This window comes from Mrakia frigida, assembly GCF_051309035.1.
Source record: "Mrakia frigida strain ATCC 22029 unplaced genomic scaffold BDY24scaffold_34, whole genome shotgun sequence".
Taxonomy (NCBI): Eukaryota; Fungi; Basidiomycota; class Tremellomycetes; order Cystofilobasidiales; family Mrakiaceae; genus Mrakia; species Mrakia frigida.
The window spans coordinates 152353-178397 of record NW_027481247.1 but is presented as its reverse complement, the minus strand read 5'-3'; the positions used below and the strand labels follow the sequence as shown (position 1 = coordinate 178397).

The 26045-nt window shown below is 54.2% G+C and overlaps 9 protein-coding genes across 9 annotated transcripts; 5 read left to right on the top strand and 4 right to left on the bottom strand.

Annotated features, from left to right (window-relative positions):
* Positions 1-80: 80 nt before the first annotated feature.
* Positions 81-1604, bottom strand: BDY24DRAFT_444137 (uncharacterized protein; the record flags this gene model as incomplete). Its single annotated transcript, XM_076644825.1, has 5 exons — positions 81-445; positions 525-667; positions 749-812; positions 897-1247; positions 1403-1604. The coding sequence occupies 5 exons, from the start codon at positions 1602-1604 to the stop codon at positions 207-209; spliced, it is 999 nt and encodes a 332-aa protein (XP_076493510.1). The 3' UTR covers positions 81-206.
* Positions 1605-2124: 520 nt separating this feature from the next.
* SPE2 (adenosylmethionine decarboxylase SPE2) lies at positions 2125-4854 on the bottom strand. Its single transcript, XM_076641930.1, has 5 exons — positions 4391-4854; positions 3697-3926; positions 3072-3600; positions 2490-2969; positions 2125-2353 (listed from the first exon to the last, which is right to left on the bottom strand). The coding sequence occupies exons 1-5, from the start codon at positions 4648-4650 to the stop codon at positions 2260-2262; spliced, it is 1593 nt and encodes a 530-aa protein (XP_076493509.1). The 5' UTR covers positions 4651-4854; the 3' UTR covers positions 2125-2259.
* Positions 4855-4957: 103 nt separating this feature from the next.
* BDY24DRAFT_400224 (uncharacterized protein) lies at positions 4958-9776 on the top strand. Its single transcript, XM_076641929.1, has 19 exons — positions 4958-5217; positions 5513-6425; positions 6540-6647; positions 6741-6811; positions 6889-7000; positions 7079-7144; positions 7266-7469; positions 7557-7740; positions 7833-7887; positions 7954-7976; positions 8043-8130; positions 8212-8346; positions 8420-8513; positions 8586-8681; positions 8749-8890; positions 8965-9128; positions 9209-9332; positions 9410-9444; positions 9511-9776. Exons 1-19 carry the CDS (start codon positions 4973-4975, stop codon positions 9601-9603), a joined length of 2952 nt encoding a protein of 983 aa, XP_076493508.1. The 5' UTR covers positions 4958-4972; the 3' UTR covers positions 9604-9776.
* A 1407-nt stretch (positions 9777-11183) lies between these two features.
* BDY24DRAFT_182123 (uncharacterized protein) lies at positions 11184-11893 on the top strand. Its single transcript, XM_076636329.1, has one exon. The coding sequence runs from the start codon at positions 11442-11444 to the stop codon at positions 11802-11804; it is 363 nt and encodes a 120-aa protein (XP_076493507.1). The 5' UTR covers positions 11184-11441; the 3' UTR covers positions 11805-11893.
* On the top strand, positions 11894-13091 carry BDY24DRAFT_182124 (uncharacterized protein). Its single transcript, XM_076636330.1, has 2 exons — positions 11894-12502; positions 12646-13091. Exons 1-2 carry the CDS (start codon positions 11983-11985, stop codon positions 12966-12968), a joined length of 843 nt encoding a protein of 280 aa, XP_076493506.1. The 5' UTR covers positions 11894-11982; the 3' UTR covers positions 12969-13091.
* A 545-nt stretch (positions 13092-13636) lies between these two features.
* On the top strand, positions 13637-14815 carry BDY24DRAFT_355005 (histone-fold-containing protein; the record flags this gene model as incomplete). The annotated part of the gene is made up of 7 exons (XM_076637773.1): positions 13637-13702; positions 13802-13890; positions 14013-14020; positions 14219-14308; positions 14396-14448; positions 14547-14663; positions 14747-14815. 7 exons carry the CDS (start codon positions 13637-13639, stop codon positions 14750-14752), a joined length of 429 nt encoding a protein of 142 aa, XP_076493505.1. The 3' UTR covers positions 14753-14815.
* A 209-nt stretch (positions 14816-15024) lies between these two features.
* On the bottom strand, positions 15025-18600 carry YSH1 (cleavage polyadenylation factor subunit YSH1). Its single transcript, XM_076641928.1, has 11 exons — positions 18228-18600; positions 18069-18114; positions 17677-17771; positions 17270-17604; positions 16756-17183; positions 16528-16680; positions 16312-16461; positions 15988-16242; positions 15763-15904; positions 15377-15669; positions 15025-15302 (listed from the first exon to the last, which is right to left on the bottom strand). The coding sequence occupies exons 1-11, from the start codon at positions 18473-18475 to the stop codon at positions 15090-15092; spliced, it is 2358 nt and encodes a 785-aa protein (XP_076493504.1). The 5' UTR covers positions 18476-18600; the 3' UTR covers positions 15025-15089.
* A 782-nt stretch (positions 18601-19382) lies between these two features.
* On the bottom strand, positions 19383-23313 carry VPS52 (Vps52p). The gene is made up of 14 exons (XM_076637944.1): positions 23168-23313; positions 23066-23096; positions 22910-23002; positions 22777-22823; positions 22508-22642; positions 22196-22402; positions 21859-22098; positions 21716-21767; positions 21465-21634; positions 20873-21298; positions 20494-20719; positions 20178-20304; positions 19870-19993; positions 19383-19736 (listed from the first exon to the last, which is right to left on the bottom strand). Exons 1-14 carry the CDS (start codon positions 23201-23203, stop codon positions 19668-19670), a joined length of 1983 nt encoding a protein of 660 aa, XP_076493503.1. The 5' UTR covers positions 23204-23313; the 3' UTR covers positions 19383-19667.
* Positions 23314-23341: 28 nt separating this feature from the next.
* Positions 23342-25812, top strand: ATG3 (Atg3p; the record flags this gene model as incomplete). Its single annotated transcript, XM_076643798.1, has 14 exons — positions 23342-23356; positions 23427-23462; positions 23577-23622; positions 23892-23946; positions 24034-24154; positions 24240-24354; positions 24418-24540; positions 24614-24719; positions 24798-24869; positions 24956-25007; positions 25088-25221; positions 25326-25575; positions 25679-25698; positions 25770-25812. 14 exons carry the CDS (start codon positions 23342-23344, stop codon positions 25810-25812), a joined length of 1188 nt encoding a protein of 395 aa, XP_076493502.1.
* Between the last annotated feature and the right edge of the window lie 233 nt (positions 25813-26045).

Below are 26045 nucleotides of genomic sequence, written 5' to 3'. Positions count from 1 at the left end.
CACGAGAAGAAATCAAAACAGTCCAAGCAAGAAAGGGAGGACTGAGAGAGTATGAGCGAAAACTAAAGCAAGAAAGAATGCGACAAAGCAAAGAGCGAAACAAGTGAATTACAGAAAACAGGTCGAAGGTCGAGTATGGTCGACGTTTACAAGGAAAGAAGGAAAAAAAACAGACAGCAAAGCAAAAACAACCGAGAAAAATAAGCCTAGATCCTGACCTTTCCTTCCAACGATACCCCCAAAGCTCGAGCTACGTCCCCCTTGATCTCGTAGACCTCTTCTTTCCATCCCCACCCTTCCTCGTCGACGAGTTCGGATTCCACGTCGTCGTCGTCTTCCTCCCGACCGGCAAGATGAAGTCCGAACAGTCTAGCTGTGAGACCGGTGAGGGTCATCCAGGAGACGTAGTAGAGTGCTCGAGAAAGAGCGCAGAGAAGGGGGGCGTCTTTTGTTCGAGGAGAGGGAAGAAAAGTGGAGGTCAGTTCGAGACGCGTAGATAAACAGACTGAAGTTGAGCGACGAACCGAAGGCAATCGCAAGAGAGTCGACGTCGAAGAGGCCGCAGGTGGGAGCTCCTCGATGGGAGAGAGTGAAGGTCATGGAGGCGTGGTATTGAAGGAGGAGGATGATAGAAGTGGCGAAGATGGCGAAGGAGGAAGATTGACGTCTAGGAAACAAAAACAAAACGAATCAGCGAAGATTTGCGAGGGAGTGTGCCGTGCTGAACGGAGATAGAAATTCGGTTCACTTTGCAAAGACCAAGGTTGGGATCGAAAGGATCGACGGTAGGAGGAAGAGGGTAGCGGGTGAGACTGATGAAACAAAAAGGACGAAAGGAATGAGCTTCGATCTCGACTCGAGGGACGTGCTGGAAAAGGAGAGAAGATTGAGCTCACATCCCAAGACAGCAGTCATCCACGAGCCAGCCATCAAGCAGGTCAAACTGCCTCCCAGTACCAGACCCAAGAAGATCGGAGACTCCGTGAGCATCTCAGTCGATTCCTCCTCCATCGACGACGCGTCCGAAGGCGGATCGAGTTCGTCCATCTTCTCGTCGAACGAAGATCTGGCCTCCTCGTCGACCGGTAGACTGATACCCTCTTGACGGCGTTGAAGACTTCGCATAAGCTCGAGGATGTAAGCTGACCAGCTGGCGAAGGCGAGGAGCGAAATGGCGGAGGAGAGGAGGAGGAGGTGAGCTCGAGTTGAGCTCGAAGGCATTTCCACGAGTTGAGGAATGACGACGGCTAGTTTTTCCGAGACAACGTAGAGATGAAAAAGTCGAGTCAACTCAGCATCCTAGATGTCTTCTGTAAAGATCTAAGAAACTCACCTGTCCAATATAGCGAAGAAGCGAGCCCGGCGAAGCCCTCACCCCAACCCATCCAACTTTGAAGCTCACCATCCTTTCTCCTCCCTCCCTTGAGCATCTCCCCTAGACTGAGCGCCCAGATCCCCAACAGAGTGGTTCCGGCTTGGACGAACATCCTCGTCCTCAGATCGTCGGTTTTTGGAGTGACTGGGTGGGTCGAAGCGAGTTTGGAGATGAGGAGGGTGCAGAGAAGGGAGAGGACGAGGTGAGAAGAGGTACGGAGGGAGAGCATGGTGAGGGAGGATGCTGAAGAAACGAAAGGAGTGTGGGTTTGGGTGGACGAAAGAAGAAGGAGAAGCAGGTTCAGGGAATGGGAAAAGGAGAGCAGAGAAGATGACAGTTTGGAGGAAGGTGAGAAAGACAGGGACAAAAAACAAAAAGAAGGAGACGGAGAGAGGGGTCGAGGTCTCGCGTCAACAACCCCTGACCAAACAAGCTCAGACCGCTCGGAAAAACTTGAGGACGAGTTGTTCGTTGAAGGGAGGAAAAACACCCCTCTGAGGTCCACGGGGAACGGTCGTCAAGTCAAACCTACGGGAAGAAGCTCAACAGAAACCGTCGCGACACCTCCTGCTTTATCGTTTCAGCGCTCAATCCCTGACTGCTCTTCCTTCCTGGCCTTCTCTCCCACTCGAGAGGCCTTCTTCGACACTCAGGGTACCCAGTGTTCAGCCGCCAATTGATCAAAGTTCTGCTGAGAGGCAAGGTCTTAACGCGTCGCCATCTTCACCCTCTCTTCCTCCGATTCCTCTCCCCTCTACGCTTCTTTGTGATCTTCGTCAACAAAACAAGAATGAAATGTACGCCCTCGTGACACCTTAGTCTAATAGTGAACTAATCTACATCCTCTTCTAGAACAACTACAAAACGACCGAACCCTCCCCGATCTACTTCTTGCTCTTGTCCGGCAACTCCTCCACCCACCCGATCTTCTCGAAGCAACAGAACACCAAATCGTAACCTTCGAACTCGTAACCAATCCTGAATGAGGCGAGGAAGGGAAAGAAAGACGTCAGCTTCGATGCTTCTTCGTCCCTCGACGCGTCTCCTCGCAAGATACGACGAGACAGCTACGAGGGTCGAACGAGAGGAAGAATAACGGGAAAGGAAAGCTTACCTATCCCTCCTCCTGTACCCCTGCAACAACCCTCTCTCATCCAAAATCTTCGCTCCCTTTCCCCACCCGTTCTCCTCCCCAGCACCGTCCTCTCCCTCGTCCGCCGAGCTTACAAACAGCGTGACCGTCAGCCTCCCAGGCTCGAAGATATCTACGACCTTCCCGATCAACGTCTTGAGGTCGGGGAACCCGTCCTTGGAGGTCGAAGGGAGGGAGATGTTGGATTCGAAGGAAGCGTAGGAGTAGCCTTGCTCGGGAGTGACGTGAACGGTCCAGTATCCTTCCGAGGAGTCCAAAGAAGAGACGGAGGAGGTGGTGGAAGTGAGGGAGGCGATGGAGGAGGCGAGGTTGGAAGTGAGGGAGTCGGAGGCGGGAGGAGATCGGACGAGGGCGTTGGCGGAGTAGCCGCAAGGGTCGAAGCCATAGGAGTCGAGGGTGGTGAGAGAGGCTGGGAAGAGGGAGGTGAGGAGTGAAGATTCGCTGAGAAGGTGGAAGAAGAGACGAGCAGTCAGCGAGAGGTTCGACGGGAGCGGAAAGACGCGTCGCGCGAAAGTTGCGAACGCCAATGCAAAAAGGGCTTACGAGATGTTGTTTCCCAGCACATCCCCTTCAGGTGCCTTCAGCGTGTCCGCTGCCAATGGCGGAGGGTAGAACTGAGCCCTCGACCTCGCCGAGAGGTGGGTCATCAAAACCTCGAGGGTCTGATCGTCTCCTCTTCCTCGATGCAAAGTCCCCAAACTAGGCAACCTCAACGGCCTCTCTACGACCTCCGATCCAGCGTCAACGACCTTGGTGTGGTTCTTGGCCGGAGGGAAGTTGCTGCCTGAGGTAGCGGAGCCGTGGGTGCTGACGGAGGAGGACGAGTCGGGGAAGTGAAGAGCTGCTGAGGCGAGAGCGTCTTTGAGGACTGAGGAGGTTGATGCGTAAGAGGAGTGATCGCCGGAGGAGGTGTGGGTGTGATGGGGAGCTGGGGTGAGGAGGTTGGATAGGGAGCTGAGGAGTGGTGTCGAAGGTTCGGAGGAGCAGGGAGTTTGAATCTCTCGGGGAGCGGTAACGTAGAGAAGCCAGTGGTCTCCGTTCATAGGTCCGACGGTGTAGGCTGATCCGTTGTCTTCAAGGTGAGCCGAAATTGCAAGAAGAAAGTCAGTTTCGACTTTGTGACGCGACTTGAGCGCGTTCGCTAAGAAAGAGGAAGACGAGAGCTCACCGAAAATGTCGTCCAAGAATCCGACCTCAGCAGTCCAGCCTCCTTTGTAAGGTCCGATCTGGTACTCGGGGAACATAAAGCTCTTCCTAGAGTAGAAGCATCGGTAGACGGAATCGAAACCGGCGTAGTCTTTGGCGATGGAGAGGATCCGAGGGAGACCGAGGAGGTTGAGGGTCGTTCCGCACGTCTTGAGGATGAGTTTGTTGGGGAAGACGAAGAAGGATGACTCGCTGAGGAGAGCAATATAAGTGAACCAGAAGTCAGTAAACTGGAGAGTGAAAGTGTGGGAGTCACGTAGTGAGGAACGAGATACGAGAAACGGGAGAAAAAGAAGGAGGAACGAGGAGCCGTCGAGCTCTGCCATTTTTTCGGTTGAAACGGCTGAGCCCAATATGCCCATCGAACCACAGGACAACGGGTTAAACAGTGTATGTCGGCCGCCACGAGCAGAGGCGGAACCTACCGAACCTACTGCTCGTTGAGCAGCAAAAACGGGTAGGAAAAAGGAAGGAAGGGAGTTGCGAGCTCGACGTCCTTGTTCCTTCCTCTTTGCTCCCAAGTCCTGCCTTCCTGCGACGTCTAATCCACCCTATCCCTCCAGCAGACGACAGAGACCACTCAGGAGGAAGCCACAGTTTTTTTTTCCTGCGTCTACAGCGAGAAATACGGTGAAGGAAGAAAACTCGCGACGCACCTGAGGAGATACGCGTCGACCTCTTCGCCCTCTATGAAGCTCAGGACTTTGCACTTGACGATGTCGAGCATATCCTCCCAGACCTCCCTAGGGACTCGTCGAAGCCCCTGCCATGGCTCACCTCCTTCCCGAGGAGGACGAGTTGGGAAGTCGAAGGAGGAAGGGGGGGCGGGAGGAAGAGGTTCGAAGGAGGGACTGAACCAAAGCTCTATAAGCTTTTCTGTTCCCTCAAACGGCGTAAAGTCCGAAGCAGAGGCCATTTGTCCGAAGCAGGGAGGAAGATTTGAAGGTAGGGAGAGGGAAAAACGGAGGAAGGAAGGGAGGAAGGGGACCGTTCGAGCTCGAGAGCGAGAGCTAGGGGTTGGATTTGAGTTTGGTTTTTGGTCCTGAGAGAGAGGGAATCGAGGAGAGTCGAACTATGGAGTCGTGGAAGTTTACAGGGGTTGGGAGGAGAGGAGGGAGGTGGTGGTTTGGAAGGAAGGAGGGCGGTCGCGAAAAAAACGAGCTTGCCTCTCTGAGATCTGAAAGCCCCCGCGGAACGAACAGCTCGACAGAGCTGACCTCAAACCACAACAACAGAAGATGGCTCCTCTGTTTAAACGCAAGAACTCCTCTACCAATCTTACGGCTTCCCCATCCTCCTCGTCGCTCGCCAACGGAGCATCTTCGTCGTCGATCAAGGCTTCCCCTTCCTCCTCCTCGCTCGCTCCTCCCGCTTCAAGCTCGGCTTCCATCGTAAACGGCTCCTCTTCAAGATCCAGAACGGCCAGCATAACATCATCTATCGGTACAGGAGGGCCCGATGCTGCTGCTGGTCCAGGTATCAAGTGAGTTTGTCTAATAAAAGCATGAGAAGAGGCGACGTGGGCTGGAAGCGAGAAGAGCACCGAAGGCAGAGATCGCTCTCCTCGCAAGTCGTACGACGATGCCACAAGGTCGTAGATCGACTGTATACTAGGCCACCGAGTCGATGGCAAAGTTTGGCGTCCTTTGCTCTATGGATGGAGGCTCAAGGAGCTGTTCTCCCGCTCCCTTCCTGGGCCCATCTCTCTCTGTTCAGCTCGCGATCTCCACTCGTCTGATCTGACCATCCGTCTTCCCTCTTCCTTCAACCCTCCTCAGACGAAAGTCCTCCAAAATCCTTAGAACTCTCGGCTTCTCCTCCAAGAACTCCTCTTCGTCCTCCAACACTTCGCTTCCCTCTGGAGGAACTCCAACGAAACCTCCTCCCGCGGCTTCCTCCTCCTTCGCTGCCCCAACAGACTCTCCTCCCGGATCCGTCTCCAAACGATCCAAGTCCATCTGGAAGAGGAGATCTAGCTCCTCTGGTACTCCTCCGGATCTTCCGTCCCCACCGAGCTCGAGCGCTGCTCCGTTGAGTCTGGGATCCAAGGTCGTCGACGTGGACGGCAAAGACGCTCCTCGAGCTTCCTCTCCAACTTTCGCCGTTCCTCCTTCCTCTTCTACCTCGACCACGCTTCCTGGAACCACTCCCACCTCCACCTCCCCAGCCACCTCTCTCCAACCCAACTCCCCGGTCGCTTCCATCAAAACCTTCTCAGCAGCAGCAGCAGCCGTCATCCCTCGGTCTCCAAACCAACCTCACCTTCCTTCCTCCCTCTCCTCCTCCCTCCTCCCCATTCGAACTCGAACCGCCTCGACTTCAGGAGAGTCTCTCTGGTCCTACGACTCCGATGGATCCTCGATATCAGACTCAGGTTTCGTCACTCCGGACGAGGGACTTTCGGAAGTCGGAGAAGAGGAGGAAGAGGAGGGTCACGATCCTGAGGCGACGCTTCCTCGTCGGACGACGGCAAGCTCGGCAGGGTTGGGACGACGACTTTCTAGGAAAGACTCGAAACGTGCTCAGTTGACCAGGGATGCTCAGGACGCCGAGGAGGAGGTGGTTGTAGGAGCTAAGATGAGATCTATCAAGAGCAGTCCAATCCCGGACGCGATCAATCCCAACCCGAGCGTCAAGCAGGAGGATATCCTGGCTGAGGATTTGAAGACTTGTCATCAGGTCATGGCTCTCGTGAGTTCCCTTTCCTTTGCGTACTGGAGGTGCTCGATGGCGAGGAAGCTGCTCGTTGTCGGAAGAGGAAGGTCGAACTGACGCGTCTGTGGTATCCGTTTCAATCTCGTACAGTTCCTCAACTCTCACATCTCGGAGGCCGAAAAGATCATCAAGGAGGGAGATTCTCTCAGGGAGAGACTTTACTACCAGGTTGGAGATGCCATCCTGTCGACTTTGACGGTTCGTCCCTTGTTTTGTTTCCGTTTCGAGCACAACGCGTCTTTCGCTCGAGCTGATCGCTTCCCCTTCTCTCTTCCGGTCCATTTTTCTCAGGGAATGATGACTTTTGAACCATCAGACCTGAAACACGCTATCAAAGTGACGACTTACTGCACTGAGCTTGCGTGAGTTTAACCTTGCCCTTTTTGACGCGTCGACGCTCTCTTTACTGACGCGACCTCTTTCTCGTCTTCCTCTCTAGCGCTTCCCATCGTCGTCACTCCACTTCCATTACCTCTCGTCTCTCTGGATTCGTTAAAGGTGGAGGAGGAGGCAACGCTTTCATCAAGGGGATGACCGTCGTTCAACGACACGTGAGTTCCTCGTCGACCGAACTCATCTCCTTCTTGAAGCCTTAGACTGACCGTTACGTCTTCTCTGCAATCATGTAGGCCGAGCTCGTCTATGCTGAGACTCTGCTGATGAAGTCGGTTCTCGGTATCGTCGCGGGTGGAGACGTGAGTTCTCCCTTTTCGTCTCACCTCCGCTCCCGCTCCCGCTCCCGTCTCTTCCCCTCTCCCAAATCTCTATCTAACTAATCCCTCCCCGTTCTCCCTCCTCCATTCAATCCTCTCACAGTGGATGGCTCTCGTCAAAGAAGCTCTCAACATGCGAACAGGAGACGCGATCTACCGCTCCCTCAACGCGTTCCTCGAGCACGCCGACTCGGTCGCTCCTGGAGGCTACGACGACACGATCGATAAGGATCTGAGGAGCGGAGTAGGACTTGGAACTGGACTCAGTGCTTTGATGTTGAGCTTGTTGCCTGGGAAGGTTGTCAAGGTGAGTCGTCGTTTCTCGACTTCGAGCTCTTTCCGCTTCGAGATTTGGACTGACTCTTCTTTCGTCTTTACTCGTCGTCCTTTACAGATCGCCGAGATGTTTGGATACCACAGCTCGAGGTCGTACGCCCTCGGGAAGCTCGCTGAGTCCGGAGGATGGACAGTGGAAAACAAGGAGCCAGGGATCACCATCGCTGAGGAAGGGCTGAGAAGACCTGTCTCGGATCTTGTGTTGATGCTATATCATCTCATCGTGCCGTCGCTTGTACCCGGTGAGTTCCTTATGCTCTGCTCTCAAAATCAAACGAGAGGGGTAACTCAGTAAGAGCAGACGACTAACGGTGATTCGTTTCAATTTCCTCAGTTTCTGGCGTCGATATCCCTTTCGCCGAGAAGGTTATGTGGTGGAATCTGGAGCGGTGAGTAAATCTCTCTTCTCTTGCAAGATCGTCTGAGGCTGACAGCTTGTTTCTTCGTCGTTCAAGATACCCAAACGGAGTCTTCACTCGTTCGTCTCCGTCCTCTCGTTCTTCTCTTTCACGAGACGCGATGCTGAACTCATTTTCTCTTCCAGTCTTCTTCCAATCTCGTCTCCACGTCCTTCAGTGCCAACCACACAAGTCCAACATCGTCCTCGAGAAGGCCATCGCCGCTCAGAGCGAGTGAGTCGAGTCTTCCCTCGTCCTTCCCATCGATCGTCTTCGCCGACTCTGACTTGCGTCTCCTTCCCTTACTTTCCCCAGCTACATCCAACTCCAGCTCATCGCCAAATGGGATCGAGGAGTCAATCAACTTACGCTCTGCTCTTTCGACGAAGCCGCCAGCTGCTTCGAGGAGCTCTACACTGGGTCGAACTGGAGCAAAGCAACGTACCTCTAGTGAGTCGTTCTCCTCTTCCCCTCAAGCTTCACTGGATGCCCGGCACTGACGACCCTCTTGTCCACTCTACAGCTCTCACGCTGCTGCTTTGGTCGAGGCTGGAGATGACGAGAAGCACGAGAAGGTCGTCGCTGCGATGGAGGGCGTCCCGAAGAACGTCAAGAAAGTGAGTCGACGAATCGAAAAGCCACTTCCTTCTCGAGCTTCAATTCTAACTCCGTTTCTCGTCGCGTCCCAGGTCGCTGGAAAGACTCTCCCCATCGAGAAGTTCGTCTCGAGAAAGGCTAGGAAGTTCCTGCTTCAAGGACGGTTGTGCTTGCCTGGTCTCGAGCTGGTGAGTCTTTCAATCTCATTCAGACCCTTCCCGACCTCTCAACTGACCGATGCTGTCAACTTTTAAGAGCTACGTCTTCGGAGCTCTGTCGCACTCGCCCGCCTACGTCCTTTCCTCCCTCACCCTTCGTCGAATTCAGAAGGTCATCGACGAGCTCGAGGCTGTCGAGGATCCTTCGACTTATGGGAAAGGAGACGAGTACTGGGATGGTGAGCCTCTCTCCTTCTCTTCCTGTCGAACGAAGCTCCCGTGCTCACTCAAGTCTCCTCCTCCCTCCTCCCAGACTGGGTCCTCGCTCACTTCTTGAAAGGATTCGCTCTTGGAACCTACGCTCTCCCTAGTGCTATCACCGTCGTCTCGGAGGACGATCCCAAGGAGTCGCTCGTCGGAGAGGCGAGGAAAGCTTTGTCGCTCGATGCCATCGCTGCTTTCCAAGAGGTTCTCGACGTGAGTGATGTTTTCCTCTCTCGCTCTCTCATCTCTTCGTTCGTTGATCATCTTCCTTTCGCCTCTTTACTCAAAACCAGAACGGAGGCAAGATCGTGCTCGACCACTGGCTACTCTTCTTCGCTCACTTCGAGATGGGACAGATCTACGAGAGGAAAGAGGAGTGGACGAAGGCTGAGTCTCACTACGTGACTGTTCTGAGCGGTGAGTCGTCTTTCCTTTCTCTCTTCCTACGTTCACAACTGACTATCTCGTTTTGCGTTGGTTCCTTTACGCTACAGGTCGACCGCCCGAGCTCAATCCTCACCATAAGATGGTTCGTTCCTCTGCGTCCTCCTTTCCTTTGACCGCCGCTGACTCTCGCCCAACCTCGTTTCAACAGAACGGGAAATACTCGCTCGAGAGTGCTCTTCGACTCAAGTGTGGAACCGCTCTCGACGGGGTGAGAGAGAAGCTTCGACCTACGTCGAAGTAGAGGGGGGAAGGGGAGAAAAGGAAAGGTCGAGTTCGGACGAGGCGTTGAACTTCTCGTGCGAGAGGAGGACATTTTCGGATAGTTTTGTTTCTCCTGCTTCTGCTTTGGGTCTTCTGGTACACTTATTTTGCCATTTCGTTTACGATACCCTATTTCATCTTCGTTTAATCTTTTTGGAGAAAGTGCGAGGGGGGCCTGCTCGGGAGGGAGGGAGGAAGGAGAGCTCAACGAGGGAGGAGGAGCGAAAACGAGGCTTCAGGTCGTCTGAGCATTTCTTTTTGAGCAAGAGGTCGGCTCAGTAGTCATAATAGTGGAGCCAAGGGAAGTAGGAGACTGATGGACAGTAAGACGGCGGGAGGAGGAAGAGAAAGGAGGGAAGCAAGGTCGCCCCAAACTCCCACCCACTCCTCCTCTCGACTTCCCTCCTCTTCTCGATGCCTCCTCGTGATTAAAGTCAGTCACGGAAGATATAGAGGGGTGAAAGGGATGCCAGCGGACGTACTTCGAAGACCTGCGAGGAGAAGAACGAGAGAGAAGGAGAGGTGAGCGAGCGTTTCGAGCTGTAAGCGACGAGCTTGGTCTGGACTCACCAGAGATGCCAGTCCTGATGATGAGAATAGGAGCAAGCCGTGGGTTAGAAGGAGGTGGAGTAACGAGAACGAAGGTCATGGTGGCGGTTTGGGGAAGAAGAAGAGAAACAGCGACGCTTCGTCGACTGACTTCTTATCCTCACTTCCGCATCGCTTCAACACGAGACCTGCATAAACGCCAAATGTGCTGCACTCTACTAACTCATCTCTTCGAGCTGAGGGCTGGCCGAAGGAAGGGGAGGACGACGCGTCCGTTTGAGCAAGCTCGCAGACCGTGGCGAGAGTCGTCGTGGTCTCTATGTCCAGACCGACGATCCGAAACTGAGAGTGAGGATAGATGCGAGGAAGCGGGACTGAATAAGCTGACTAACGACGCTGGAGAGAAGAGGCGAGGGGACAGAGAACGGGAGAGAGAGACAGAGAGGGAGGGTCGGTCAGCTTCGTTCGAGCAAGAGCCTGGGAGATGCGAAGAACTCACCAGAGATGCAGAACAGAATAAGAAATGGATCGAGAAAGGCTGAAGAGACGATACGAGGGTGAAGAAGTAGAGGTCAGCGTTGTTTACAGGTGTTGAGGGAAGTCGAAAGAGAGAGGGAGGAGCAGAACGAGCTCACCATTCAATCAGGAGGGCGAATCGTCTCAGTCCCTTCGTTCGCCACTCGGAGATTCCTTCCGAGCCTCAGCAGTGAGCTCAACTGATGCGATAGACGAGCCGGCTGCTGAGAGTATCGAAGTTGAGGTGTTTGAGGGCGAGGAACGAAAACGAAGAGGGAGGGAGGGAGATGTTGAGCTCGGACGATTGAGGTCGAAGAGGTCTCCTGGCACGCAACTCTGCTTCTGGAGCACGAGCCTGAACTTAGCACGAGACCAAGAGAAATGGAAGAGAAGATCAGCATCTGGAATGGATAAATAGAGACAGTGAACGAGCTTCGAACGAACGAAGGGAAGGTTCAGGAGGGAAGAAGGGGGGAGGGAAGGGATCGAGCTCACCGTCGCAAGTCTCTTGAAGATCTTCATGTAGAAAGTCAGGTGAGAGTATACCCTTCATGCGCTGCCAGTGGAGGAGCTGAATCTTTGCTCCCGAAAAGAAAAGAAGAACAAGAGCTGCTGGTCGTTTGAAGCTGACCTCTCCCCCTCCTGCTCTTTCCACCCAAACCATCACCATCTCCCCGCTCCCTCTGCCTTCCCTCCCTCACTCCCAATCTCTACACTCCCCCTCTCCTCCTCCTCCTCCTTCCCTCCACCGCCATGTCCCTCACCAGCTCCGCCGTCTCTTCCTCTGAAGATCCTACGCTCCCTCCCTTCCACGCCGTCCGACCTTTCGTCCCTCCCGAAGAGTTCCTCCCTTTCATTCGAACCTCCGTCCAAACCAAGCACCCTTTTCGACTCGACTACCTCTTCCCTGATCCTCCTCAGTGGCTGGACAATTTGATTCCGATCGTAGGGGTTTCCATAGCGACGGGGACGTTGATCGGACTGTACAAGGGAGGGGCGACGAGGGCAGCGAGGTTCACGGCGGAGAATGCGCATAGGAAACCGAGGAGGTTGAAGGCTTGGTTTTATTACAAGAGGGTGAGTACAAGAGTGCATTTGGTTTGGGCTTATGTGTAGAAGGGAAGGGTTGGGAGGGCTGAGGGGAAGGGCGAGAGAGGCGAGGAGATGGGAAGGAGGAGATGGTTGAGCTCGTTCGCTTCGTCGTTCTCTGGCTTCCTTTCTTCGCATTCTTCGAGACTTCGGTCCAGAAGATCACAACGCGCACATACTCCTCCTCTCGCTACAATCTCTATAGATGCCGCGAGATCGAAACGAAGTGAGAAACAGCAACATCTCCCTCCTCGGATCACTCCCCGGTCCTTCAGCCGAGCTCACCATCTCACCATCTCCTTCCTTCTTACGAGCTCTTCCCTCCTCCCTCTCTTCTCGTCTCCTTAACCAACCACTTCTATCCTTTCCTCTCCAGTCCAAAAACTACAACGTCCTCCTCGGCGCCACCGGCTCGGCCGTGAAGTACTCCTTCCGCTTAACCACCCTCCTCTGCTCCTTCTCCCTCCTCTCCTCCCTCTTCTCCCAATCCTTCAAGAAGGCCAAAATCTGGAGGGACGAAGATCGACTTGCTCGGTCTCTTGTACGGAACTACGACGGGTTGGGGAATTCAAAGACAGAGGAGGAGGAGAAGGAGGCGGGAGGAGAAGGAACGATGCAGAGACTGTGGCCCAACGAGGATGGGTTTGAGCTTTGGGATTGGGTGGGAGGCGTAGGGAGCGGGATGGCTGCTGGAGGAATTATGACGGTAGGGCTGGGGCTGTATCGTGAGTAGGCTTTCTATGCTTTCGTTTCGGATTGGGTTCGTTCGTTCGTCGTCGCGTCAAGCTCACCTCAGCCCTTCTCCCTCCTCCCTTCCGCCCTTCCTTCCTTTCCTCTCTCTCCTCTCCTCTTTCTCGCACTTCTACAGGCCACTGGTATCCTCCATCGATCCTCGTCCCCGCTCTCTACGCCATGGTCGGAGGTGGTTGCCACGGAGCTCTCAACCTCTACAACGCTCGAGACCGTCGCGAACGACGCGTCGAACGGATCGCTCTCAGGGACAAGCTGCTGAGAGGAGAGGAAGCGAAGGAGGATAATGCGAAGTGGGAGGAGCTGGAGAGGTTGAAGATGGAGGAGGTGAAGAGGAGGCTGGGGGAGGAGGAGAAGAGGTTGCAGGAGGAGAGGGTGAAGGAGAAGAAGGGGAAAGGGGAGTGGGTCGGGTGGGTGCTGGCGATGATGGGAGGGAAGTAGGGAAGAGGTTTGGTATGTGGACGAGGTTGATGTTGTTTTTCGAGGAAGCTCTACGTCGCTCGCTCTCCCTCTCTCCCTCGCAATCTCGTCGTCGCCGGACGGTCGGACGCGTCACTTCCCTCCTCCCCTCTCAATTCAACCCACCTCTCACCTCTCGCCACTCAACTACCTACCCCGCCCTTTCTACAACTTATCATTTACCTCCCTCTATACCCTTTCACTCTCGGTTCTCTCCCTTTAGCATCTTCAACAACTCACGATCGAAATGACCTTTTTAACGAAACCTTTTCTTCCCTCCTTCTCCCACCTCTCTACTAACCTAACCCCCCCCATCCTACTCGCCTCTTTGTCCCTCACCGTACACACCCAAAATACAACAAAAACAACAACAGCAACACGACGCGTGCGACCCGATCGAGACGCGTTTCGATTCGCAAGCTCCGTCCCCCTGTCCTCTCTCTTCCTCCCTCCCTCCCTTCCTTCCCACCAACCACCACCTCCCTTCCACCCACAACCCAACCTCAGCCCCACCTTCAACACCAACTCACTCACACGTACGTTCTCCTCCTCTTCCTCTCAGACGAAGTTGACTCGTTTTCGTTTCGTTCGTTTTTCGCCACCCAGAACGAAACACCATGGCTGGAAAGACGACCGCCTCTGGGAAGAAGATGGTTAAGAACGACGAAGGGGAGACGAAGAAGAGACATTCGAAGAGCGCTCGAGCTGGGTTGGTGGTCAGTCCGTCTTTGTTGGGGACTCAGGAGAGGAAAGAGATTTGGGTGGCGAAAACGAGGAACGAGAAACTGACCCTCGTCCGTCGTTTCGTTCGACAGTTCCCCGTCGGAAGAGTTCTCAGACATCTCAAGAAGGGAAGGTTCGCGAGGAGGGTTGCGTTGGGAGCTGCGATCTACTTGGCTGCTGTGTGAGTGCGAGAACGAGGGAACGGAGGGAGAGAGGAGGGAGGCGTCATAGGAGGAGAGGAGGAGATGAGAGCTGACCTTCGTTTCGGTTTCGTTTTCCCTCTTTTATTTCGTGTACGTATAGCCTCGAGTGTGAGTTCGTCGTTCTGTCTTTGGTTTGAGAAGGGATTTGAGGGTGGATGGGAAGATGGGTGGAAGGAGAGGGATGGAAGGGAGACGAGACGAGACAAAGGGAGCGACGACGACGAGACTCGAGCTGACCTTGTTCCTCTCCTTCCCCTTCTATGCTTTCGCATTTTGTTTTTCCTCCGTTACTTGATATCTCCTTAGATCTTACCGCTGAGATCCTGGAGTTGGCTGGAAACGCTGCTCAAGACAACAAGAAACGACGAATCGTCCCTCGACATCTCGTTCTCGCAGGTCAGTTTCTTTCTCTCAAACCCCCACCTCTACTTCAAACCCCTCTTTCTGACTCCCTTCTTCTTTCCTTTCCCTCGATGTGAGCAGTCAGGAACGACGAAGAGTTGGACGTCTTGCTCGCCGATGTTGTCATCTCGGAGGTTCGTCCTCTCTCGTCGCGTCTCTCACTTCGCCTCTTCCTTCTCTCTCCGCCGCTGAATTTCCTCTTCCCGTTGTTTTTGGGTTGGATTTCAAAAAGGGTGGAGTCCTCCCCAACATCCGACCTGAACTCAAGAAGGCTCTTCCTCCCAAGAAGACTTCGAAGAAGAAGAAGGTCGCCGTCGACGTCGAGATGAACGATGAGACTCAGGAGGAGGTGCGCTGCCTTTCTCTTTCTTTCCCCTCTTCGTTCGTTCTCTCGGGAAAGCTGATCTTCTTCTTTCGGTTGGGGATTTGAAGGTCTGAACGAACGAACATGGATCTCGAACCGTCATCTCGCTCGTCTCTTCTCGTCGTCTCTCGAATCGGTCACTCTCTCACGTCTTTGCTTAGTTCGCTCTTCTCTTTTCATCCTCTCTAAGTTTAGCTTATTTTCTCTTCTCTAGTTCGATCATCATGCTTTTCTCTCTTTTTCCACTTTCTCTCTCGAAACGAAAGAGGAACGAGCGTTCGAGCTGCATCGGGAGGAGAAGAGAAGGTGATCTAGGGGTCTGGCTTTCCTCCCTCCGTTCCTCTCATTTTGCACGTTTTACAGATCACATTAAGTTCGTCAAGAAAAAATCTACCGAGATAAGGATAAGATCTACAGCTCCAGCTCTTCCTTCCCACTCTTCTCCTCCTCCTCCTTCGTCGGGGTCGGAACGATTCCCTCCAACGGCTCCAGGCTCTTCCCCTCCAAAGCCTTCCCTCCCACAGCAGCGTACGCGACCGAAAGAGGCGTGATCGTAGCTATAGCCATCCCCAGCACAGAGTGAACCTTCCTGCCTAACGAAGGATCGACCGAACAGGTCGTTGTCTGAGAAGGAAAGCGGACGAGAGGTCTCAGCGAGGACGAACGAGAGACGAGAAAAGGCAGAGAGAAAGACTCACCATCTTCAGCAGATCAATCTCCACCTCCTTCTCATCTACCACAACCAGGATGATCTGTCTCGGCTGCAGAGCTTCCCCATCGAGGATCTCATCGTCGTTGCTCTCCTCGAGAATCGCGTCCTCGACCTTCGCTTCGACGAGAGGGATCCGTTCGACGAGCTCGGCGGAACCGAAGTGAGCTGTGAGGAAAGGGAGGAGCCGTGATGGATCGAGAGAGGGAGGTGATGTTGAGTCGGAGGGTGAGGAGTGGTCGTGGGAGTGGTTGTGAGAGTGGCGATGGCGTTTGGAGGTCACTGAGAACGAGAGGAGGAGGGAGATGCGTCAGGAAACGAGCTCGACGCGACGGAGAAGCTAGAGAGAAGAGAAGGAGACGAAGGAAGACTCACTCTTCACCGAAGCTTTGCTCTGATCGATACCGAGAACGAGGGTAAGAGCAGCATCGGCGATCATGTCACTGCTCGAGCTGGCGACCCATTCGAGGGTGAGCTCTCGCTCTCCCGTCAGTTTCAGATCGAGAGTCGACATCACCTGCGAACGAGCAAAGAGGTAGAGGGAACAGTCAGTTCAGCCACGACAGGGAGGGCGAAAAGGGAGAATAGACGACGGCTCACTCTCAGCACCGGCTTCTCGTTGGCATCAACTCCCTCAACCACAGCTCCAAACATCCCTTCGAGATGCCACTTCACCAACTCCCATCCAACATCCAAAGCAACCTTCTGCCGCTGAATAATCGTACTCGTTTCCAGTCCAGTGAAGTCTCGAAGGTCTGCTGAGTCGAGGAGGGTGTAGGAGAAGTCCTTCGAGACGAGAAGGCCGGAGACGATTTGGGAAGCGGAGGGTGGTTTGGCGGCGAGGGTTCCGATGGCCTGAGAAAGGAAAAAAAGACGCGTCAGACGGTGCAAGGAGAGGGATGAGAAGAGAGAGAATAGCCGTACCTGAGCCATATGCTCGGTTCGAAGAACGATGTCGAGACGCTCGGTGTTTCGAGGAGAGTGGACCTTGACGTCTCGTTCGGCGAACTTGGCGTTCTTCTCGAGTTGTTGACGAAGATTGGCCATTTGGTGACGTTCTCCGTGGACGAGGACCTGCGAGGCGAAGTCACTGGTCAGCGAGAGAAAAGGCACATGTCGAGAAGGGAGAACTGAACGAACGACGTGAGCGGCTCCGATTTGTTCGATGAATTCGGTGTTCTGGGTTCCATCGACGTGTTGGGCGAACGAGACCGTCTCGATGGACATTCGGAGAGGGATCTTCTGTCCGTTCATCCCTTCGATATCGTCGAGTCCAGTCTTGTCGGTGATGTGCTAGTGAAGACGAGAGTAAAGAAGTCAGCTCGAACTGGAGAGAGACGCGTCGAAGAGGCCATCGAGAAGGCTCACCCTCGCCATTGACCCATTCGTCGAGTACCCCGTCAAGATCAACCCGTTCTTGCTCTCCGGCGCCCACTTCTCCAACAGCACTCTACTAGGTCCAGCGTGCATCAACCCGGGACTCGCCAGCATCACACAAGGTCCGTCGTCCTTCCATCGCTGCACGTCTCTCAGGTGGGAGATGTGTTTGAACTGGAACGGGTTCTCGTGTCGAGAGAAGGTCGTTCGGATGGAGGAGTTCATGGAGTGGATGTAGGATTTGTAAACCTCCATGCACTGACGAGCGAGATGGGATCCGTAGTAGATGGGGATGGAGTGAAGGTCCGGGTTGTTGGACCAGAACTCGTCGAGGATGAGGAGGATTTCGACGGCGGATCCTGCGACGAAAACGGGAAGTAGGCAACGACCTCCTCTACGAACAATCTTCTGGACCTCATCTGAAGAAAAAAGAAGAGCGGCGAGAAGGTCTAGATCAGCTGCAGTCCGAGAACGAGAGCAGAGAAACGAAAGAGTCGCGACTCACTCAAGAACCTCTCCTCCTTCTCTTTCCTCCCCTCCAAAGCCATCGTTCCGAAGGTGCTCTCCCCAATCATCACATCCGGCCTCTCGAGTGGCACCTCAGCAGGTACGAGATGCCTATCGATCTCCCTCGAGATGTCTCCCGTGTAGAGAACCTTGAGTCCAGCGACCTCGATCATGAACTGGGCTGCTCCGAGGATGTGACCTGCATGGTAGGGAGTGAAGCGGATTCCTCCTGGGAGATGGATGGATTGATGGTAGTCGACGGTTTGAATGGCGGTGAGGGAGTTGAGAACGTCGGATTCGGTGAAGAGAGCGTCGTCGTTGGTGTTTGAACGGCTGAACAAGAGAAGGAGAAGGAAGGTGAGCTCGAGCTCAAACTTGGAGAGAGAGGGAAAGATGGAGACTCACGAGCGAACTCGAATGAAATCCTGCATGATGTACCGGTAGATTCCCTTCGTAGCGTGAGTCATGTAGACTTTTCCTGGTCCGTCTCGGAAGTTGGTCTGGAGAGCAAAGGGAGGCGGGAGGGGAGGGAGGGAGGAAGGAAGGAAGGTCAGCTCGAGTCCTCCTGAGCTCTTCCAACGCTCAGATCTTCTACAAAATGGCGCGAAGAGAGGCTCTCGAGGAGTGGGCGATAAGTGTATTGTGTTGAACGGTCATGCCATCTCGAAACGAAGGGTGTAGAGGAGTGGAAAGGGAAGGAGAAGGAAGGAGGACGTCGAGGTGGTGGACTCCTCGTAGAGCTCCCTCCCACTCCCTCAACCTGAGCTTGATCCGAGAAAAAGTGGCACAGAACTCACCTTCTCCATGATATAAGCCAATCCACCAGCATGATCGAGATGAGCACTGAAGAAACAACGGCAGAAACGAGTTTCAGCTTCGAGCTCAACCTCCTTCTCCTCCCTTCCCTTATCCCTTCCTTCTTCTCCCTCCTTCTCCGCCAGAAAACAAAGTCTCACTGAGTGACCAGCAGTACGTCTACACTGCTCCAATCCAGTTCGTCCACGAACGGTAAACTCGGCAGTCCGTGAGCGCCAGGATCGACTCCAGCGTCGCAAACGATCGTTCGTCCTCGATGTTGGATCACACAGCACGACCGTCCGACTTCTTGCCCTGCTCCGAGCATCGTCACAGACACAGTAAGGGAGTCCGAAGCGGGGACGACGGGTGCTGGGGGTGGAGTGTGAGGGCGTTTGAAGGGTGCCATGATGGGCGAGGAAGGAGGAAGGGAAGGGGAGGGAGGAAGGTCGAAGTTGGAGTGAGCTTAGTCTCGAAACCCTCCGAATGGGCGTTCTCAGACTAGAGTGAGCTCGACGAAAGGAGGAGCAGAGGGGACCAGACGGTCGCTCTCGATAATAGACGACATCAGGAGGCCAAAAAATGTGTACCTCTTCGAAGCGGTTGATTGCCATTCAAGACATTGGGCCGTCCGAATCTGGTTCCTCTGGAGAGAGCCTAAAAAGTTAGAGAGGAGACTTGAAACCTCGGTGCGACGCGACCTTGCTTTGGTTCCTCCTTCTCCTTCTCCCCACCGAGATCGACTCTCCGGTCAGCCCGGACTCGAGTATTAAAGAAGCAAAACGTCGATATGAACGTGTAAACGCGAAGAAAACAACCAAAGTACGCGAGGCTGAACAAGGACTCTAAAAGACCAACGACTCGGAGGAAGCAGCGACTCGAAGCTCGCTTCCTCTTGCTTTTCTTCGCTCCTTGTTCGGATCCAAAAATTGGCGGTTACTTCAAAACGCGTAAAGAGCTCACTTATGTGCTTGATCTGTTTCATACTCGAACGTGAGCAAAGAACGACAGATTTCTTTCGCTTCGTTCTGACGCGACGCGACGTTGCGTTGCGGTGTGAGCGTCCTCTCCTAGTTTTCGTTCGACACACCGTCCAAGGTTCCAACGCTTTGCATCGAGTGGAAGAATGAAGGAGAGCAGAACTTTTCGACTCGACTCAAAGGGAGGAGGCAGGTCGGTCGTCTTCGCCTCGACGCGTCTGTAGTTCGGGTCAGAAAACACGATCGAGCTCTCCCCCGACTCTGTTCCTCTACAGACTGACGACGGAGAAAGCATCAACGTCGAAAAGAAGGGCGTTTTTTTTTTCTGAAAACAGCAGCTCGGCTCGACTCGGAAACCAACCTTTCCCTTGCTGCTGGCTCTCCTCCTCTCCTCTTCCCATCCTAGTGCTATGTCTTTCCTCGTCCCTAAGACACCCATAAGATCCCGAAATACATGGGTCTCACCGATGAACGTGTCTAAAAGCCGAATCTATCGAAACGAACAGAGTCGAGCATCCATCCATCTCGAAGGCTACCCCAAAAAAAAGAACGAGCAGCCTCTCGAACCCCTATCACCAGTACATAGCAAACCAGCTCCGACTGCTCATCCCTCCCAGCTAGCTAGCTATTCTTCCTAGCCCTCTCCCAAAACACAATCTCCTCCTCCGTCTTCGCCGTTCCGAACGAGACCTTGCGCCCCAAAACCAAATCGAACCCAACCGAAAAGGAAACCCAAAATCAGTTCCTCGTCGTTCACCTCTTCTCCTCCTCCACCTCCTCCTCTCCTCGGATTGACGGGAGGGAGGGAGGAAAAGGAACTCACCCTCAACCTCTGAATAACCCCGTCGTAGATTGTCGACGAGAACGCCTCCTTCTGCGCTGGGTCCTTGATCTTGCTGGCTTGAGCGGTGACGAGACGAGCCATTTCTTGACGGAGTCGGAGGAGGCTGGTGGGAGGTCGGAAGAGAAAAAGGTGCACGATGGAGATGGCGATGGCGATGGTAGACGAATGAAACCAAAAAAAAGGGGAGATAGAGAGAGAGAGAGGGAAGAGAGGGAAAGAGTCAGCGACGAGAAGGAAGGATAAAAAAAAATAGAGAGAGAGAGAGAGAGCGGGAAGAGCAGACGAACCTTCCAAACAGCATCGACTCTTCGGTGGGAGAACTGAGAGTGACGATGGAGTTGAAGAGGGAGGTGTAGCGTTTGGAAACCTGGCGGGAGGGAAAGGAGGAGAAAAGAGACGTGTCAGGTTTCGGTTCTCGCTTCGTCTCGTCTTCAAAGCACTCTCTTCCTCCCACCCCTCCACTCCTTCTCCCTCAAACCCATCCCATCCCATCCCCAACTCAACCCAAAACACAAAAAGCCCCCAAAAGACTCACCCCCTCCACCCCCCCATCCCTCACCCTCCCACCTCCTCCCAACCCCAACCCACCCAGCATCCCCCCACCCCCACCAGCCAGATCCGCCAGCTTCTTCAAACTGTCCACGTTCGCTCCCATCCCCTTCTGGAACAACGGCCACAACGTCATCTTCTGAGCGATCACGAACGCTTCGAGCGCAGTCGTCGAGCGGGATTCGATCTCGACGAGGAGGGTTTCGTTCAGGCGGATCATGGAGAGGAGCGAGGGGAGCGTTGGAGGGTGAGGGGTTGAGAGGAGGGTGGTTATTAGGGTCTGAGGAGGAAGGTGGGTGGTGGAGGGGTGTGGTGGGCGGAAGAGGGAGAGGGAGAGAAAGAAAGAAAGGAACGGGGGAGGAGAAGGAGGAGAGGTCAGCGACGAAGAGACTAATCGAATCGGGAAAGGAACGAAAAGGGGTTTCGAACTCACCTGGCAATAAGTCAAAGCAGGATCAAACACCAAATGCCACAAGTTCTCCATCTCGGTCTTCTCGTCCTTCTCAGCCACGCCTCCCAACCCACCTCCTCCTCCATTCGACCCGTTCCCATTCCCCAACGAGCTCTCTCTCCTCCCACCACCCAACGAGCTCTCCCTCCTCCCCAAGCCGCCAGAAGCAGATTCCCCAGCTCCCAACTCCGAAGCACTCTCGCTCATCAACCGTGTCCTCCTTCCCGTTCCCGTTCCCGTTCCGCCTGGCGAAGGAAGCGGGAGGTTGGACGACGAGTTGTGGTTGAAGTTCCCCGTGGTGGCCGAGTTGGATCGAGAGAAGAATCGAACGAGGAACGTGTACTCGGCGGAGGCGTTGTCGAGGAGGACGAGCATGAGGGAGCGGAAGAGGGCTTCGGGAGGGAGGATCTGTGGGTTTGGGACGCGTCGAGAGGAGGGGATGGGAGAGAGAGATAGAGAGAGAGGGTGGAAGTCAGGACATGACATGACGACGAAGAGAACAAGCAGACGCGACGATTGAAAGAAGGAAAGAAAGAAAGAAAAACAGGTTGAGAAATGGGGAACAGGGACTCACGAAATCCTTCGAATCCGCCTGGAAAGCGAGCATCACTCCCTCTCCATCGATGGTCGAGCTGGCGAGGAGGGAGGATTCGAGGTCTTGGCCTAGAGGGATGGAAGCTGCTCGGTATTGAGGTTGTTGGGATGTTGAGGAAGACGGTGGGGCGGAAGATTTCGGGTGGGATGCTGTGAGAGGGAGTGACAGAGAGTCTCGTCAGAACGAGACGAGAAAACGTCGTCGAAGGACGTTCGGAGATGAGAACTCACCCGAAGCACTCGACACCGAACCCATCAGTTCAGGAGCTTCTGTCCAACGAGCCTGCAACCAAAAAAAAATACGAAGAAGATGGTCAGATTTGGAGAGACGCGTCTCACCCAAAACAACTCGCAACTCTCCAAAAAAAACTCACCCTAACCAGCCCGACCGCTCTCGCGTACCTCCTGAACCCCGTCTCATGATATCCCCTCGCTCTCCAAACGTAGCTTCTCCGTATCTCTGCCGCCGTGCTCGGTGCTCGTTTGAGGAGGAAGACGAACAGCGGTCGATGTTTGAGGAGGATGGACGTTTGGAGGACGGGGAGGTTGATGGCGATGGAGGTGGAGAGAGGGGTGAGAAGGGACAGGAGGTGGAGTCGGATTTTGGTGGTTGCCTGATGATTGTTTTCGAACATCGAACAAGGGAGGAGAAAGAGTGAGTTGGGAGACGAACGAGAGAGAGAGAGCACAAGGGAAACGACCGCGACTCACCGTGATCCTCAACCCTTCGCCGATCCTCTCCGCGTCCATCGCAGCTTTGACCCTCCCCTTCCTCCTCTCCACATCTGAAAGGATCCTCTCGAGTTCTTCTATCGCAGGCATCCAAGCGTCCGAGACGGGCGAGTCCATGATCAAGCTGACGAGGGAGGGAGGGAAGGTGATGGATTCGACGAGAGAGCGAAGCGGTTTTTCGATGGTCTGAAGGGACGGAGCGTAGCGTTGAACAAGAAGGTCAATAAACGTCTCTCGAAAAACAAATGTGTATAGAAGGACGACAAGGAGAGAGAAAGCGAGACTACTGACCCTCCTCCCTCCTCCTCTTCGTTCGATATCTTTGCTTCGATGCTGGAGGTCCTTGATCTCGCCTGATACGGAAGAGAGGTCGGTTTGGAAAGTTGATAAGAAGGAGGAGAGGTTGGTGAGGAGGTCGGCGGAGGTCTGTGTGAATACGGGTCCGTCGAAGAGGAGGGAGGAAGGAGGAGGAGGAGGACAGGGTCGTGGTGAGCTTCGATCTTTGTTTCCCTTCCTTCTCCCTTCCCTCGAGCTCAAGAAAGAATTTGAGGACGACGAACCTGAATCTGATCGTGAAGCTCGTGGTAATCCTTCTCCCTGCTCTCAACTGCGGATGAAAGCACAGAACAAAGGAAGGGTGAGCTTGAAGCGATGGGAGGGAGGGAAGGAGAGGAGAAGATGGTCGAGACGAACAAGCTTGCAAGATGGCTTCGTCCTCGTCGTCAGAGTCCCTTCCAGCAGCTTGGAGGAGTTCAGAGGGACCGGGGAGGGAGAGAGTATCGAACACTGAGCAAGCGAAAGCAAGAAAGTGAGCCTGAGTGGAGAAACAGAGGAATACACAAGACGAACCTGAGAGATCGCGAGCGTAAGGTGTAGAGCCCTGGGACGAGGAAGAGAAGGAGCGACGTTAGCACTTGGGAGAGAAGCAAAGGATGAACGTAAACCACTCACCGAGGCTACAGGAGAAACTGCTTCTACTTCTGTCATGGTCGTATATATATATCGATCCTCGTCGTTGGTAGGGAAGAGAGACCGAAGGAGGAGATGGCTTCGAAACGGGCTGTCCTTAACCCTCCTTCTTCTGCTCCCAAACGTCCATCCTCCCTCCTTTTTCTCCTTCAAGATATGAACACTTTACAAGTGAGTACGAGTCTACAGGCCTGTGTACATCTCCCAAGCTGATTCCTTCCTTGTTTCTCCTCTTTTATAGAGCAGTTTCTGGGCCGTTCGAGACTATCTGGCCCCTGTGAGCTTCCCTCCTCCTCCTCCTCCTCTCCTTCCTTCTCTTCCTTCTCTCTCTCCTCTCCACCTTCTCTGTAGATGGTTCGAAAGCTGATCATTCTCTCCTGCTCTCTATCAGGTCCTCAAAGAATCCAAGTTCAAGGAGCATGGCAGGATCACGCCAGGTGAGTTCAAAGAAGGAGGGAGGATGGGGAGGTCGAAGGAGGACCGTGAGGTGGGATGCCTCCTTGCTTCTCTGTCGCTCCCAGCCGCTCGCCTCGAGTCCCTCTAGAGAGCGCATATATACATCTTTCCTCTCGATCCTTTCAAGAAACGAAACGAACGCTGACGTTCCTTCCTTCCCTCCCTCCCTCCCTCCATCTTCCCCGCTCCCTCCTCTCCTCCCCTCTCTCTCTCTCCATCTCCTCCCACCCGTCCTTCGACACCAACTCAGAGGAGTTCGTCGCAGCAGGAGAGTTCTTAACCTACAAATTCCCCGTATGGACTTGGTAGGTCCTCTCCTTCTCTCTCTCTTCGTCTCTGTCTTGTTTTCCGGAAGCTCAAGCTCATCGTCCTCCCCTTCGCTCCGCACTCAGGGAACAAGGCGATCCTTCCAAAGTGCGAGACTTCCTCCCACCAGGAAAACAGTACCTCATGACGAGGAACGTACCTTGTTTGAGGAGAGCTGCGAATTTGGATTACACGGATGCGGATGAGGTCAGTTCGGATCAACAGACGAGGGAGGGAGAGTCCAAGCTCACTTGTCTCGTTTCCGCCTTTGTTGTTTTTCTCGTTTCTCAAGGATGCCGAGCGAATGGTTTCCTTCCTCGAGGAAGCAGAGGAGGACGTCCCACCACCAGGAGGTCGAGCAACCAAGAAGAAGGACGACGATGAGGACTGGGTCGAGACGGGTCGAGGTTCGTTTTCGACGTCGACTCTCCTTCCGTTCGTTGGCTGAACCTCGTTCTGTTTTTCCAAAGCCAACAACTCTCAGAACTCCAACATCCCTCAGGATATCCCCGATCTGGAACCTTCACCGCCGTCGCATCACTCGGAACTGCCTTCGGGAGACTTGCCTTCCCTCGGGGACATGTCGCTTCAGGGTTCGTTGTCGTTGCGCTCTCTCGTTCCACGATTGAAAGAGAAGCTGACCTGGCTTTTTGCTTCGTTGAACAGACGGACCTCCCGAGGAGATTCCTGACATGGACGACATCCCAGATATGGACGACGAAACGGACGGGTTCGGTGGTGTTGAGGAAGAGGAGGACGAGGCGACCGCTCCGTTCGTTTCGACGTCTCTTCCGTCTCTCTCTCTCAGCAACCGTAGCTGACCTTCGACCTCTTCTTCGGTTTGGTACAGCACTCTCGCTGCTGCTGCATCAGGAGGACGGGAGAACCTTCTCTCTATCCGAACCTACGACGTGATGATCACGTTCGTTCAGCTTCATCCTCTCCTCGTCTCTCCCTCTCCTGCCTCAACTGACCTCGCTCTCTCCTTCATCTCTCCTTCTCCTCCAGCTACGACAAGTACTACCAAACCCCTCGGGTTTGGCTCCTCGGATACGACGAGGTTCGCCCTCGTTCCTCTGTCGTCTACCTCTCCGTCGCGTCGAGCTCACCTTCCTTCCGTTCTTTCGTTTCGCCTTGTAGAACAAAACCCCCCTCACGCCCATCCAAACCTTCCAGGACATCCCAGCCGACCACGCTCACAAGACCGTCACGATGGAGACCTTCCCTCACTCGGGGACGCCGCTCGCTTCGGTGCATCCTTGCAAGCATGCTAGGTTCGTCCTTCCTTCATCTCTCTCGCCACGCTTCCTTCTCTTCCCTCGTCCCTCGCTCGCCCACATTCTGACATCTCCTCTTCATCTCTCGTTCGCTCACTCAGTGTCATGAAGAAAGTCATCGAGAAGATGGGAGCGGCAGCAGGGGAGGAACAACGTCGAGCTCTTTCTACCAACCCCACCACTTCTACCCCTCCCTCGAAGGAAAAGAAGAAAGGCTTCCTGGGAGGTGCGATCAGGAAGGTTACCGGTGGTGCTTCTTCGAGTTCGAGTTCGAGTGCTGCAGCGACGGGAGCGAGTGCTGCTGAGGGAGAGGACGACGGAGGGTTGCAGGTCGATTACTATCTGGTCATCGTGAGTCCTGAACGAATCACCCTGTTTTCGTGTTCTCGATGAAGGTGGAGAGGCTGACTCCGTTCTTTCTCGCTTGGGTCGTTCGTTCGTTCGTCCATGACAGTTCCTCAAATTCATTGCTTCGTTCGTCTCTCTCCTCCCCTTCCCTCCCTCTCCCTTCCGCTGACCCTCCCCTTCCTTTTGCGTCGGAACAGCATCGTCCCTACCATCGAAGTGGACTCGACTACGGCTTTCTAGATCACAACGACCCAACTTCTCGCTCGTTTGGAGGTGGAGGGATGCTGGAGACGGAGGAGACGGGTCGGGTCGGATTTTGCTTTGCCTTGCTTTGGTTTTCGTAACGTACGCACGCTCTTTTGGCTTTGTTGGTAATGCGATGGCTAGGGTTTGGTTGATGAGCTCGGTTTGGGTGTGGAGAGGGGAAGTAGAGAGGGAGCGGAAGGAGAACGAAAGGAGATGGAAAACAAAGG